Source organism: Rhipicephalus sanguineus, chromosome 6 (assembly GCF_013339695.2).
Source record: "Rhipicephalus sanguineus isolate Rsan-2018 chromosome 6, BIME_Rsan_1.4, whole genome shotgun sequence".
Classification (NCBI taxonomy): domain Eukaryota; kingdom Metazoa; phylum Arthropoda; class Arachnida; order Ixodida; family Ixodidae; genus Rhipicephalus; species Rhipicephalus sanguineus.
In genome coordinates, this window is record NC_051181.1 from 41,661,404 (window position 1) to 41,678,174 (window position 16,771).

General features: G+C 46.0%; 1 protein-coding gene across 4 annotated transcripts in view; it reads right to left on the reverse strand.

Moving 5' to 3' along the window:
- LOC119395728 (NADPH oxidase 4) overlaps nt 1–16,771 on the reverse strand; it is a 357,853-nt gene that overhangs the window by 224,531 nt on the left and 116,551 nt on the right. For 2 of the 4 annotated variants that reach the window (XM_049416759.1, XM_049416758.1), the window contains exons 2-3: nt 14,840–14,935; nt 3,310–3,423 (exon numbers count right to left, since the gene is read on the reverse strand). The exons of 1 other annotated variant lie outside the window; for it this stretch is intronic. In XM_049416759.1, the coding sequence (XP_049272716.1) occupies nt 3,310–3,423; nt 14,840–14,935 (210 nt within the window). The remainder of the gene's footprint in view (nt 1–3,309; nt 3,424–14,839; nt 14,936–16,771) is intronic. One more of the 4 variants, XM_049416757.1, reaches the window with a different exon arrangement.

Here is a 16,771-nt window from a genome sequence, read left to right on the forward strand (position 1 = left end):
TTAGACCACCTGGGGTTCTATAACGTGCACCTAAATCTAAACACATGGGCCCCAAACATTTTCGCTTCCTTCGAAACTGCAGACGCCGCTGCCGGGATTCGGGTCAGCAGTCGAGCGCCATAACCACTAGACCACCGTGGCGGGCTAAGATCAATTCCACTTACGCAAAAACTTAGAACAATGGGCATTACAAAGAAAAGATTGCAGATTTGATGAAAATATTGCTAATCTATTGGGTCTATATCTTATGCATGTTTACTTTTTTTTTCCATTTTGGGAACTTATCATTCCTTCATATACCGAATAGGGGAATGCAGGTATTTTACCGAGTGTAGGTATTTTCTTCGCCATATCATCACCCCAGGCTGATAAGCCGCAGTCGAACAACCTAGCTTCTTTTTTTCTGAATCGCACGCATTCACTAGTGAAAAACAGCTGTATCTCGTTTGTCTTGAAAACTGTCAATGCTAATTTTTAAACGGGAAAGTTGCTCAGAAATTATATCGAGATTTACAATCTACATGCATATGATCGCAAGACGCGACAGTGACGCTATTATTCCAGGTTCACAATGTCTCAGTTTTTTTTATTTCGACTTCTAGAACTCTTTTCTGTGAGTAATATAACGCGTGCCTGATAACCCCTAGGGTAAGCGGCTAAAGTGAAACACTGTACAGAAATGCGTTGGCACATGTTCACTAAAGTTTTCATCTACAATAAAACAGGAGGCGTTCAATGATCGGTGCGACAGGAAAATATAAGGTTAGCATTAAATATTTTATGTTATAATCAACAAAGATTTATTTTTTATGACACTTTAATATTCCCGAATGTTATAAGCTCCAAAACTTCTATTTAGATTTGAAATGTTGTCCAAGGTTTTACAATGGTGCCACGTCAGGCAGTACTTGGCTGTTTTCTAAGCGAAGTTATGTCCATGTAGTATCACTACTCTGAGCTTCACCGAAAGCTTTCTTATCGCTCGTCCTTACAGGGCCTTTTAAAGAATGAGTTAAAGCTTCTCAGAAATGGCCTACAGTTTTATATAGTTACAGAAAAATGATGACTACAATAGCGGATTTATCTTACGCAGGCCTCTCACGGCCATTGTAAGTAAACTTGTTCTATTTTTTATGTTAAAGAGGTTACTTTTTGTACTTTGCAATGTTCAAACATACATTAGCGCGGTTCGTGATATCGTGCCCGGTTTAAACTTTTAAACAAGAGTGAGAACTTTTTTTGTTCAATGTCCGATTCCCGGTCACGGCGGCCGCACTTCGATGAGGCTGACATGCAGAAGCCCCCATGATTTAGGTGCTCGTTTAAAGAACCCCAGGTGGTGAAAATTAACCTGCTACGGCGTGCCTCATAATCATATCGCTGCTTTGAAGCGTAAGACCACATAAATTCTTAGCATTATTAGTATACTCCTCAAAGTCCGAATGAATTGCGAGATACTGCACGGCACGACAGCACAAAACCTTCTAATGGCCGCGATACTTCAGGTGGAGGTCATGTGCGCTCGCAAAAACCATCAATGTGTTTGCAGTGGTTTAAGGAGTGTCTTCGCTGTCAGGTCATTTGCCAGAAGAAAAAGCAGTCATTCGGTCACCAGGAACGTTAAAGGGGCCCTGCAACACTTTTTGAGCAGGGTCAAAAAGCGCTGCCAATCGGTAGTCGAGGCTCCCGAGAACACGCGAGCCAAATATTACAGCGAAGCGAGCGGCCTGGAATTTACAATAAATTCTCAAAGTCAGCTGAAAATCGCTCCCTCTTCTCTCGACAAATGATGTATTAGTCCGCAATATATGACGCGATTGTCGGCAGTTCCACCATTGGCTGATGTTTTAATCACGAGTTATTACCCTCATTATTACCTTAGTTGTTAATTTTTGAGTTGAATAAGTAGATAATATGTATGTTTATATTGTGTTATGCCGTTAAAACACCGAACAAACATTAATATTAGCACTTCCGGTCTCACCGACAGCTCGTCTGCTCGTAGTTGCGTGGTTGCGTTTTCTTCACCATGTGCAGTGCCGAAATCGTGAATATTTCTGTGCTTTTGACCATCGCCGGTTGCCGTTGTGAGTGGCAGCCGTTCGAGTGTTGCCTCGTCAGCTGGAAACTGCATCGTCGGCACGTTCTCACGACCGACCGAGGCAGCGGTGCAGCATTTCTCCGATAACGATGCTGGCGCCGGCTAGCTTAGGATACCTGTGTTCGCTGTATGGCGAGAGTCCCGTTCGCTGTCTGTTCAGTATGTCATCGAGCCGTACCTCGGCGTATCCTCCCCGTAGACTCAGGTTCCCAAAACCGCGACACAGCAACCAAGCCGACTCGCATTTTCACGGTAGCTGCAGACAGCTGCGGGGTGGGTCCACGCCGGCCCGATGCCCCACGATCCTTTCTTCTAGCTGTAGTTCTTTGTTGTCAGCCCGCACTCGCTGTGCGCCCGCATTCGAAGAGCGAACAGCATCGAAGTACCGCCACTGGGAGAAGGGTGCACGCAGCTTTGCCGTGTTGAATACGATTCAAGCGCGAGCAGTGCGAAGAGGCGGTGTACCGGAGTGTGGCTCGAAACCCATCTCAGCTGTCATTCGTTCCAAACGCGCACGCAAGTTTGCGTCCATGGTTGGCAGAGCGATGAAAACACTACGGCAGTTCGAGGTGCACACCCAACATTGCCAAACCGACTCGCAGTTTTCAAGCACGCGCGATACACGGTGCCATGGGTTAGCCATGGGCTCCGCCGCTCGACGACGACCGCGCGAGCCGACCGGAAGTGGCGCCACAGACCACGTGGTTGCGCCGAGACGCCAGAGAGAAAAAAATGAAAAAAAATGCCGCCGGCGCTGACGTCGCCTCCTCGCACCTCCGCCCTCTCTCCCTTCACGCCGCGCGCAGCTTTCCGCGCGCTCGCTGCGTTGAGTTGAGGGAGAAAGCTGCGGAACGTGATCTCTATAATTTGGTAACACCACTTAGACTTGACGGATTCGAAAAATTTTTGCGGCATATGACTCGTGAAGAGTCATACGTCAATGATGAGACTATTCCAATATAACTAAGAAAGGTGTTGCAGGGCCCCTTTAAGGTATTTTCTGCTGAAGTTCCACTTTACTGAACTTACAGGCTTGCCGTAAGGCATCAATGAATTTCTCCTCAAAATAGCAGCGTTGGTATACCGACGTTAGAGAAAACAAACTTTCCAAACCTCCAGAGAACTCCAAATTCAGCATTCTCCGATTTTTTCCTACCGCCTAAGAATAGTGAGGCGAAGTACGTTTCAGCTTTAGAAATTGCACTTACCGGGGGCAACCTGGAACTGAGAATCTGTAACAGTGTCCTGCACATTGGAATGAGCACCATGAAGCAACTGAAGTTGATCACTGCCGCTGTTGCTCGGGACAAGCAGAGCCCTACCTGTGCAAAAAAAAATATTAGGCAAGTTTAGGTGACAGCACCGTACAAATGGCTTCATGCGCACTTGTGACGCTATCATTTCATATGCAAACAAGACAGAAGTTTAGGGGAAGCGGTAGGTTAGAAGTTACAAGGAGTCGTTTAACAAGAAACGTCACCGAAGCTAACGCTACCACGACGAGAAGGCAAATGACTGGATCAAATTTTCGCTCCGGCGACACTCTTTTTAAGAAAATTTTCGTATCATTCCATCTATAGCGCGAAAGGCACTTCGTATAACAAAAAATTCCGGCAGATCCCGCTAACTGTGGGGTTCGATTTCATGCGAAGCAGTCGGCGTATGCCCGATTTTTTGCTTTGAGCCATACTTTACTATTAAGTGGATCGATGTCACTGTTTGCAAGTTTCGTAGTTGCGCACATATCGTGGGCTTCTCACTGTTCTCAGGCATGTCGACTACACTGGCGTGTAAAAGGTAGCTCATCGTCCAACGTAACGTCTGACTTACGGTAGAGCTGAGATGCAAGTTTTATCGCGAACGGTCCGATAATGTGATAGGTAGCGTTCGTCAACGTATTGGAGCAACGCTTGAGAATAGATTGCGTCGTCAGTGTTTATTACATTGTTATCAAAGCGAGTAGCCAACACTTAAACCACAAGCGGTGTTTTCCCGACAGGACGATTGTGATGGGTCTTTTTCCAAAGAATTTTCAAGCACTGGCGCGGCTCTGTGGCAGAAAGCTTGACTGCCGGGTAGAATGCCTGGGTGCGATTAGGGCTTACGGTGTCAATCTCATTACATTGGGTTTTACCGCTTCACAACGCCGTCAATGCCGGCACCGGATTTACTGCGACACGATCTCCGACAGGCACGTCACGTTATTCAGATCGTGGCCTGTGACTCGTGTTCGTATAGCTAGCTCTAGCTAGCTAGCTAGCTAGCTAGCTAGCTAGCTAGCTAGCTAGATAGATAGATAGATAGATAGATAGATAGATAGATAGATAGATAGATAGATAGATAGATAGATAGATAGATAGATAGATAAGATAGATAGATAGATAGATAGATAGATAGATAGATAGATAGATAGATAGATAGATAGATAGATAGATAGATAGATAGATAGATAGATAGATAGATAGATAGATAGATAGATAGATAGATAGATAGATAGATAGATAGATAGATAGATAGATAGATAGATAGATACCTCGCATTTGAAACATCACCCACCGCGATATACATGAAGTTCACGCTTCACTGTGCTTTTATGTAGATTTAACAGGGGAGCTCTTTAAACCCCGGTAGTCGCTTCCAGAACACGTGCCCCGATTTGCGTGGCGGGGGAAGTAAAAAAACGCCAGGCCTGCGCTGAAACCGCAGCACAGTCACAGCGAAAGCTGGGAGAGCGGCGTTTCTAGAGCCCGTTAAGCTCTCTTGGGGCTACAATACAAGTACACTAGAAAGGTACCCACTACGCCACAAATCAAAATTTTTGTGAAGTTCGGAAGCACCCACTAAGCCATTATTCGTCATTCTATGGAGAAGCAAGGCACCAGCTACACGTCTGTAAGGCATTATGTGCACTTTGTTGACGTGACGACTGATGACGATGAAGAATTATGGCTCAGCCCTTTGTAATGGGCTGGAATCTTTAAACGGCCCACCAGTTATGTAATTTGCATTGGGTGTCGCCCGGTCGCTATTTCCCTCTCCCGTCATGCTGTATACGTTGACGTGGAAGAGAGACGGGGGGGGGGGGCGAAGAACTTTATTGAGACCCCGAGGTAATGGATCACGCGCTTATGGGCTTCCTTGGCAACCAATACAAGTGCACTTGCGAGGAACCCACTACGCTATAAATCATTGTAATCTTACTGAGACCCCGAGGAAGAAGAGAAGAGAAGGAGAGAAAGGAAAGGCAGGGATGTTAACCAGTCTAGAAGGACCGGTATGCTACCCTACACTGGGGAAAGGGATGGGGGACATATAAAGATAGAGAGAGAGAGGAGAGCACGCACGCACAAAAAGTCACACACATTTCACGGTCATCATAACGACGTTAGTCTATAACCGACGGTGCAGGTCTGATGCCTTCAAGAAGTTTAGCACTGCCTTCGTCGCCTGCACCCGCGATGACCTATCAGGACGACATTCCAGAATGGTTCCATCCTGGAGACCCCGAGGAAGTGGATCATGCGCTTATGGGCTTCCTTGGCAACCAATGCAAGTGCACTTGCGCGAAACACACTACGCTATAAATAATTGTAATTTTTTAGAAGTAGGGCAGCAGGCACTGTGCCATTTTTCGTCATTCTACAGAGAGCGTTGGTACCTGCTAAACGCATGTAAGGGATTATGCGCACTTTGTTGATTCTGCGCCTGATGACGATGAAGAATTATGGCAGAGCCCTTTTGTAATGGGTTGGAAGCATTCAACAACCTACTCGTTGCGCAATTCGCAATTGTTTGACGCCTGGTTACAGAATTCGCGTTGTGCGACGCTTGGTGCTTATTTTAATCTTCTACCACGCTATATTGCATATGCTAATGTGGTTCCTTCCCGACATGAAGCCTGTATAGGACCTTTTTGCAAAGCACTTTCAAGCACCGGCATGGCTCAGAGGTTGAATACTGGGCTCCCACGCAGAGGGCCCAGGTTCGAACCTCGTTCCATCCTGGAATTTTTTTCTTATTTAATTTTTTTTTCTTATTTACGGACACCGGCGGCGGCGGTGGCGGCAGCGGCGGCGGCGGCGGACAACTACGGCGCCAAAAACGGCCGGAGAAATGATCTCATAACAGCTTTCGCTGTAAAACTCTGATGAGCGAGAAGACGAGTGCACAAAGAAAAAGAAAGAGTAAGAGATAGAAAGAAAGAGAAATTCTTGGCGAGGCGGGATTCAAGCCCACGTAACCACGATCCGAAGACGAGCGCCGTAACCACTCGGCTATCTAGGCACGCTAGAAAACCATAGCAGGGTGATTCCACGTAAGATCGAACAAACGATGGCTGGTCGACCTCTCAAATTTATTTGAAAATTTTATATATTATTGCCTGATGAGTGGAAAGAAGAGATCCGCAATTTGTTTTGCCGCCAAAAATTTTTTCGAACCACAGGAAATCAATAATGACGAAGAGGTGGAGTGGAGCGCTCATCCGCTCTGCTGTTTTGGCCAACTTTCGTTATGAACTGCACAAAATATATTAAAGTTAGCTAGCTGAAATTTATTTACCTAAATATATGCATGTTTTTGCTTCTGCTCAGGTATTTTTAGTTTTTATGTGTAGTGTAGATGTTTTTATAAAAAACCTCAAAAATGGCCCAATCGGCAAATTTTTCTTTACTTTGAAGGTCTTTATCTCAAAAAAGCCTTGTATCAGAGCGACAAAAATTCTGCATTACGTTCTTCGCATGCTTATCTACCAAACTGCCAAATCTTGTATTTATATAATTTTTCAGTAAAGAGATATGATCGGGCTAGCTTCAAGAAAACACCGAACAATGAAAACTTCTGACGACAATTAAAAAAAAAAACCCATTTTTTAAATTTCTTAAACTTTGTCCACTTATTCTCCTCCACATCAGCTTTCACAATCATTAAAAACATGTTGCATAATGTCGTTGCACTAATAGTTACGGCCCCTCCAATGAGACCCTTTGGCAAGGATGGGCAATTCCGACTTCTTGCCCAGCAAGTGTATAAAATGCAGGCAGGATTGAATTTTTAATAGTATACGTTGTTGGGCTACTTGGTTCATAATCTTCAAAATTGGCTAGCGCGAAAATCGACAAGGACTAAGAAGGAACACTGATGAACACTAGCGCCTGTCCTGTACATCAGTGTTCCTTCTCAGTCCTTGTCCATTTTCGCGCTAGCCAATTTTGAAAAAGGATTGAATTTCTTTTTATTAAAAGGCCAGCAGGTACCTAAAAAGGTGTCGCCGGCACTGAAGACGTTAATTTTGAAAATATTTGGTCACTGCAGCGGCCACGAGCGCGGGGCTATCGACCACGCGCGCGCGCACCCGAGATGCTCGTTGTAAGAGACGGCGCAGTGAGAGCTCGTTTTCGCGTCCTCAGACCGATTGAGTTCGAAACAGCAACACCTTTCGGGTGACTTGGACGCACGTGCACCGGTAGTCGCAGTGATCTGGTTAATTGCGTCGATTTAATTTTCAGGGGGCATAAGAATGTCATCGTTAAACTGTGCGTTCCGTGAAGATCTTTCATTGCAGGGGTAGCAAAAGCAAGCGTAGCACAAGTAGTCCGTCTCACTGACAGTCACTGATCTTTCGGGCGTTAAACGTTCCTTCAAAGCATTTATGTCTAGGTCGGTAACTCTGCGAAATTTTGGCTTCTTTGCAATAATTAAAGGAGTACTGACACGATTTTGAGACATCGCAAAAGGGACATTTTTTGCTTCGTTGGTATGCAGTGTCCACGCTGTCCACACACTGGAGTCGGAGAACACGTATAAAATATTTTAATTTGACTTTGAAGTTTTCGTCGCTGAGCATATGCAAGCCAGCCACACTGCAAGGACATTATCCCGACAAGTCAAGACAGTTCCTCCGAGTTCGCGAGTTCTGCGTCCTGCATGCAGCCTAAACCGTAGAAATCACTGTCAGGGTCACTGGACGACAATTCACTCATCGTTGTCTATTGCACCACGAGCAGATGACGGATTTCCCGCTAGTACGTCGCGAATTTCTGTATCTCCGTGACGACACCCTGCTATGAAACGACACTGAGAAGCCACCCCCTCGATATCGAAACCGAAAGTGTCTTTTTAAGGTGGCGCTAATTAAAATATATAGGGTGCATCCCCAGGCATGACAATAGTCGTTTTAGGTTTCTCGACACCAGTATTTTTATTTAGAGCAACAATCCGATTTTTTTTTAATTTGTGTCAGTACTCCTTTAAGCTTCTTGAGCTATACTTTCTCGTCATGAGACGCACAGGAGGAGTAGAGTAAGAGCAAAGCACAAGAACTATCCGCGCCGAATGAAGTGTCAACAGCGCACCGAACGCGCGGCCAGTTAACGCCGTCTGCTGCCGACATCTAATATAGACAAGCGCATCCGGTTACCAATAGTTTTGCTTTTCTTTCCTTTGACAACTCATATTTTGCTTGGCCACTGGAGCGCCACGTTCATGCTTTCCACTGATCGCAACTGGCGCAGCGCAGTTTCTGTGGCAGCAGCGTGCGTGAAGCGAGCGCTCATATAGCTCCCTTATAGAGCTTTCATCTTGCTTCCGTCTCCGCCGCGTTATCAGCGCCTAGCTGAGATGCGAACAGAGGGCGGATAGAATAGCGAAGCTCCAGTGCACGTGCGTTCAAGTCACCCGAGAGGTGTTGCTGTTTCGAACTCAATCGGTCTGAGGGCGCGAGAACGAGCTCTCACTGCGCCGTCTCTTACAACGAGCATCTCGGGTGCGCGCGCGCCTACTCGGTAGCTCCGAGCTCGTGGCCGCTGCAGTGACCAAATAATTTCAAAATTTACGTCTTCAGTGCCGGCGACACCTTTTTCGGTACCTGCTGGCCTTTTAATAAAAAGAAATTCAATCCTGCCTGCATTTTATACACTTGCTGGGCAAGAAGTCGGAATTGCCCATCCTTGCCTAAGGGTCTCATTGGAGGGGCCGTAACTATTAGTACAATGACATTATGCAACATGTTTTTCATGATTGTGAAAGCTGATGTGGAGGAGAATAAGTAGACAAAGTTTAAGAAATTTAAAAAATGGGTTTTTTTTTAAATTGTCGTCAGAAGTTTTCATTGTTCGGTGTTTTCTTGAAGTTAGCCCGATCATATCTCTTTACTGAAAAGTTATATAAATACAAGATTTGGCAGTTTGGTAGATAAGCATGCGAAGAACGTAATGCAGAATTTTTGTCGCTCTGCTACAAGGCTTTTTTGAGATAATGACCTTCAAAGTAAAGAAAATTTTGCCGATTGGGCCATTTTTGAGGTTTTTTATAAAAACATCTACACTACACATAAAAACTAAAAATACCTGAGCAGAAGCAAAAACATGCAAATATTTAGGTAAATAGATTTCAGCTACCTAACTTTAATATATTTTGTGCAGCTCATAACGAAAGTTGGCCAAAACAGCAGAGCGGATGAGCGCTCCACTCCACCTCTTCGTCATTATTGATTTCCTGTGGTTCGAAAAAATTTTTGGCGGCAAAACAAATTGCGGATCTCTTCTTTCCACTCATCAGGCAATAATATATAAAATTTTCAAATAAATTTGAGAGGTCGACCAGCCATCGTTTGTTCGATCTTACGTGGAATCACCCAGCATAGCCTTGTATTCGCACCTAAAATGAAATTCAGCGGGCGCTGCGAGGCCAGGCAACGCTGGCAAAGATAGCGGCTGTAAGAAGGTCCAAGTGAGGATTGTTCCTGTTGGAAATACTGCATTATCTGGATTGCGATGTCTAAACGCAATGTTTTGTCGAAGGTGAGAGTGTCCTTGCGCACTGAGTACCTCATTTTGGTTGCCTCGAAGGACAAGATCGACGATGAAAGAAGTGTTGTCGCTCTGTTCGAGTAAACGTCTGGCGTGAATCCGGACGCACAAGAAATCCCAGCAGGGCTTCGAAGCGTTTTTCCTGAGCCTGTGATCTCCAATGGCCAATGCTCCTGCACTGCAGGCTTTTTAAAAAAGTGCGAACGCGTATCTGCTGTTCTCGTCCACTGCCAGGTAAGGGTTGCTGCGCTGTCACAGGCCGCGTCAATTAGCAAGGCAGCAAACTGTTCGGCAGTGTTTTCTAGGTATGTGGGCGGACGCACTACGTAGTTGCCAGTGGGCATCTTTTATAAAATGTTGACTGCCTAGAGCATCACGGCGACACGTCAGCATTTTGCGGCAACTGAGTCTGCCGGTTTCCTGTCGATTCCTTGTATATGGTCAAATCCAAGGAACGGGGCGGTGATGGTACACTGAGCGAAATAAAAGATTTCATGTAAAAGAAGATGCGGAGAGAAATAATGACTATTAACTGCTGAAAAAAATGATCGCATGAAACTTGTTCACCATTTTCTGCAATGTGCAGAGCCTTATTTATTTGTCTGTATGTGCGTGTGTATGTGTGTGTGTGTGTGTCAGCTCATCCGCATACGTGAGCGGAATTTTGGCGCCCACAAATTCTTTTGCTTACCTGTTGCTACAGCAGTGTATCTTATAGGTAGGTGTAAATTGGCCCTTTCATAGCTACCTGAACCCTACGATAAAACATCAGCCAGGCTATACCACGTGCGTGTGCCCACAAATAAAAAAAATCGAGCGCACAACATCTGAAGAGCAAGGCTCAAAGCTACTATACGTCCTAATCTAGCAAACATCTCTTGCCTTGACGCCACGCACCAAGCACGCTGACGCCAACACTACGATTTCTATATTGTCCGCCGCTGCGTTACAGTGGTTACGGTGCTCGTATGCTGATCCGAAAAACGCGTGTTTGATCACAGTTTCGGCGGTCGCATTTCGATGGAGGTGAAATGCTAGATACACGCACACTGTGCGATTTCAGAACACCAGCTGGTCGAGATTATCAGGAGCCTTCCACATGGGTGTCTCACAGCTTGAGTCGCTTCGTGACGTTCCCATAAATCGATTCCGATTCATTCCAGCTGTGTAATAACCTTAGGATTCGTTGATGATGTTCGATGAGTGCAACAAATTTTATCACAGCGACGCATTACTTGTTCCTGATGTGCCGAGAAGAAACAAAAATCGCCGGAGTAACTTTGCCAATACAAAGGTTGCTTATTTACGCCGCTCTTTGCCGTTCACTCTGAAAACGGAAACTTGTCAAAGGATACCATCCCATCACTCTCACCGAAGTGCATAGCGAGACACTGCAAAACTGCTTCCCTATGCGTTTTTTAGATGCGAAGCAGCTTATGGCGGGGGCTTTATCCGTCCCCCACTCCCGCGTTCCGCGGCGTCCACACCCCACTGCGCATGCGCGCCCCTCCCCCTGTATCTCCTCTCCTACGCTACCCCTCTCTCTCCTCTAGGAATCCTCTACTCTACGGAGCGGCACACGCGCCCCCTCCCCCTTTCTCTCCTCTCCCACGCTCACTCTCTCCCACTCTCTCCTCCAGGAATCTTCTACTCTACGGAGCGGTGCGCACGACAGGTGGTGCGACAGCTGCACACTCCGCTGGGGGCGCCACGGTAGTTCCGCGGTATGAAAACGACGGAGCGCGCGCGCCTCATTCTCTCTCCTGTGAAGCGCCGCGATGAGCGCTCCGGCCGCTGACGCGAAACGGGAGCGGCGACGTGGCGATCTCGAACTTCGGGCTCGCGAAGCCGAAAGGAAACGTGATCGGCGTCAAGCGGACCCTGAACTCCGGGCTCGGGAAGCCGAATCAAAACGTCGAGCGGCGGATCTCGAGGAGGCGTGGCAACGCTAACCATCTCCCCGCTGCTTCGCATCTACACATGGTTCCCTTTAGCGGGAGATGGTTTAATTTTAGGGGCGAAGCTCCTTAAGGCGGCACCCGTTCGTCCCTCGTAGTCGTAGTCGTAGTCGTAGTAGTCGTAGTGCGTAACCAGTCTTACGCTTTGACCTCCAAGGTGGTGCCGGTGGGAGATTTTTCCTGTGCGTTGTTGAACAATAAAAAATTCGCAGCGTGCGCGTTAACTAAAAGCCGAATTCTTCTCTCTCTCATTCCCCATTAGCAGCCATTGGCATGTTCCAGTAGTAAACGTTAGTAGAAGTAGAAGTGTAAGTGTTAGCTAAAAGCCGACTTCTTCTGTCTCTCATTCCCATTAGCAGCCATTGTTTACCTCCAAGGTAGTGCCTGGTGAGATTTCTCCTGTGCGTGATTAAACAATAAAAATTTTGTTCAAAACGCCGTTGATTGATGAAATAAACCAACGAAAGACGCCAGATGTTTTGTAAAAGCAAAACGAAAGAACGCCAGATGTTTCTAAAGCAAAACGAAAAGACGCCAGCTGCTTAGCGAAAGACGCCAGATGTTTTCTAAAGCAATGGTTTTCTAAACAACGAAAATTCACAGCGTACATGTAAAATTAAAGTGAGCTGCAAGTCGTCATAACTCATCGAACCTTTAGTATAAACGCGCCCGATCTCACGTCGGTGATGATGTACTGGGCAGAATTCGCGGAAGATTCACGGTTTACCGATGAACCTCCGCAGCTTCGCCCACTCATCATCATTCACTCCGTGGATATATGCTGTGATTTTTTTCTTTTTCTGACGAGGAATCCATTCAACAGAACCGCTACCGCACGTGCGAAAGTGAACATCGTCTGCTACATGGACTTCGATAGTCTGTTTCGCGCGCTCTCCACTAGGAGGCGTATTGGCTCAAATTATTCGCAAATAGCGAGGGGGTGGGAAAGGGAAGTGAGGTGTGCCACCTCCTGGCTACGCCACTGCCGTAGTCGATTTTGCTTTACACATGAATTATTTTGGTGTGCAATTGTCTATCTCTCACTATCAGAGGGAAGCATATACATGAAAAATACAGTGCAACACTGAAAAAGAATGAAAAACACTTCTATTAGTATAGGTACGGAAATTATAAATATACATAAAAATTCTTCTTAAGTGGCCTGTGTCGTTTCGCACTACAGTATCAAGTATGGCCACAAGCACACACTGAACAGTGTAAATTAAAGGGAAGCATATTGATCACAGATGTACAAGCAGTCATTTTTTTGAAGATACCATTGGACAAACAACTGCAGCGCACAAATAGTACAAAGATGGAACGGAACGACAAGGACGAGCGCTGAACTGCTAGGTCTGTCCCGATCTTGTGTAATTCTTTGCGCTACATTTTTTCGCTGATGTGCACCAATACGGCCAACTCGCCACTTGATTATAACCAAGTACCGCTGGATATTTATCTCTTAACGATCTTCTGTCGGAGAGGAAAGCTTTTTCTCTGGGAGCACTTAACTTTAAAATCCTAAATCTTCATGAAACATTTGTAAAGCAGTAGAACAAAGATAAAGTTTTTAGCTTTATGAATACTTCCGGAGAGTTTGCACCCAGGTAATCGACAACACTTGAAGAAGCGCGCGGGTCTAGGACTACGTATAACAATGTCGTAGCCAAAAACTTTTCTAGGGGGGGGGGTTCAACCATACACATGTATGTTCGTGCGTGCGTTTGTATGTGTACGTGTATATATACGCAAGTAAAATTGAAAATTTTCGGAAGATTTTTAACCCCCCCCCCCCTTGGCTACGGCCCTGGTTAGAGGCATTTCTGGTCTCTGCCTTATGCTAAATTTTTGGCACGTGCAGACGAGGGTACCATTAGCAATGCATGAAGTGACTGACTTTGAAATTTGGCGATATCTTTAAAAGCTGTCTTTTATTAGCGCCTGTGTTGTGTTCTCCATTGAAGTTGTCTTCACTTCGCGCTATCAGTAGTATGACGAAGAATAAAACATTACACCATCACCCGCTAAAGGGAACTATGTGCGGATGCGAAGCAGCAGGGAGATGGTTAGCTTGAGCGGGAGATGGTACAATTTTTGTTTCTTGCATTCTCGAGCCTGTGCCTTCCTCTGGCGTAGAATCAGCACTGCCTTCCAGTCTCCATCCAGCTCCCGCTGCGTGGAACTGCCGGCGTCCGAGGTATTCGACTCCCGCAATGTCGCAAGATCATGTGCGTCTGCCTCTCTGCAGTGCATGCCATTGGTGTCGTCGTGGGATTCTTCAGCGAGGGAAAGAGTGCACGAGCGCCCCGCGTCAAGAGCCACAGAACCAGAGGCGGCCAGCGGCCGCTCGTGCACGTCAAGACGCCGGAGGCGTCGCTGCTGCCTACTCGTCGCTAAAGTCTCTTAATATATAGAAAGTAGCGGAACTCTCCTCCATATCCTCTCCAAAGTGTCCAACCCTCCTCTCCCAAGCGTCCAAACCTTATCTATATCCTCTCAAACGGCCACCGTGCGGGCGCCGGAGGAAAGGAAAAAGTTGCGCTTTTTCCTTTCCTGAACCTCTCCTCCTCCTCCTATAACCCAGCTCACGCCACTTTCCTATCAAAAATGCTATGTCACGCTGATAACGCGCGCAACGTTGTGGACCGCGAAGTGCCGGAACCGCGGTAGTAACGCGAATAAAAAAAGAGCGGGGAGGTGGAAGGTGGGAGAGGAGGGTGCTCGGCGTGGCGGCTCGGTTAAGAGAAAGACGGTACTTTCCCAAAAATATCCAGGGACTTTACTCGTCGCAGGAGAGAATGAGGCGCGCGAGGTGGGGAATGGAGAGGGGGAGAGGTGGGGCGGAGAGGAGGTGTGTGGAGAGGAGGTATATGGAGAGGGTTTGCGCATGTGTAGTACGGGTGGTCTCGCCGCAGACCACCACCACCACCTGATTGAGCTCCGCCATAAGATGCTTCGCATCTAAAACTTACCCCGAGTATTTGGCGTAAGTAGAAGTGCTTCTCTTCGTATTTGTACGTGCAGTAGGTGGCGAAAAATATGGCCGTGACAGCGCCTACCCATAGGACCTGCAATGAAAAAAAAAAGGAATCTTTTAGAAACCAATCGGCATTTTCGCGGGAAAGAGTTCGTGGTATAAGTGCGTATATACAGAGAATCACAATAACATGAATGATTATTCCATGATTTAAATAGTGCAATGAACAGTACACCAGAAGGGCCTCCGTTAAGTTTGTTCCAAGGGCAATGTCTTCACAAAAACAAGGCAAGTTACACGCATTACACGTATCCGCATGACCGTCTTTATTTATTCTTTTTTTCTCGCAGACATATGTTCTGTATGCCTTTTCTTAAATACCTCTTCTCACTCCTTGCTATTTACAATGTTTGCAGTGTTTAAATTACATTACTGCTGCTTGTTTATATTGATCGCAAGCATTGTCGTGTTGTACTGTTATTACGTTCGTGAGTTATATGGTCCTCCTAATATGTCCTCGTTACCTTATGATACTGCAACACTGTTTTCGATTAGCGTCGTTCTTTATAATATAAATATATCTTGGAATTTTTCATGGATATATTATCCTGTGCGTGGCATGTAATGTCCTGTCGAGTGCACCCGGCTGCTACTTATATTGTGACCTTGCATTCACTGCGAAAATCGAAGCGCCATGGGCAGTATCGCAGAAAATATATGTTTGTTTGTCTTTCCACACCAAGTAAACTTCAAACTTCGCAACGTCATACTTTCAAAACGGCAAGGTAGATGTAGCCTATTGCAAATGGCTCATATTACAAGCTGTTGCGTCAAAGCTAGTGTTATTGTTAAACTTTTGGCGTACTGACATACTGCGAAAGCTTTCTTTCGCTCGTGTCACCACTGTAGCGTGAGTGATAGCTCATTGCGTACATCCTCAAGTCCTCAAATGATATTTGTTGACGGCGGAGGAACCGAGCATTCTTTGTATATCTTATTCATCTGATATCCCTCTTTCCCATCACCAATTATAGCTCTGTAACACAGCAAAGACATTTTTCTGCTTTTTGTAAACGAACGGCTTGTGTGAGCGCCTCGGAATGTCTGATGTTGTCCGAGCTCGTGCACGCAGTCACCGCCTCTTTTTTTCCCTTTCTTCTTTATGTTCCCAGTTTCACTTCCTGAGCGCAAGGTACCCAACCAGACACTTTTCCGGTTGGCATTAATGATTCCTCACTTCTTTCGCTCTCTCTCTCTCTGTTTAAGTCTCTATGTTAGTCGAAACCCAGCTATAACGACAACAGAGAATCCCAAGTGACCTTTACTATCTTTTACGAAAGTAACATTGGTTGCACAATTCGTTGCATAACATGGGCTGCTTTATCGTTTTTACAGTATAATCGCAGTATGCTGTAGTTTTACAGTATAATCCGTAACCTGAACATCCAGACACAATTTTTGCTCATCCATGCGCCAACGTGTACGTATAGCCCCAAAAACGCATATTGGTGCAAACAGTTGAAGAAATATTGGTGGGCACAAACACATACTGGCTATGACGGGCGTTATATGGTTCCGGTTTTGTTTTTCTTTTTATTTTTTGTTGTTTTCTTTTTTTAAAGTTGAACTGCTTTCCCCGAGGCAGATCGCATCAGCTCAAACAGATGTGAATGAGCGCCTCATTTATGCGCAATGCCATCGTTTTCTCTTACAAGTAAACACGGAAGCCGTTTGCGTTCTGATCAGCTGCTCATTGCGGTCTTCACATTTGCTTTCACTGTAACGGCCAATGGCGGCAGAGAAACACTGGCAAAGTCAGGATTCCTGCTCCACTCCTATATTGTGCTGTGCCCGTTGCTCCTTATCTTTCTCGCCTTTGGCGTAGCAGGCGTCGCCGAAAGCGAAGGGCTTTCCTTCACGGCAATAC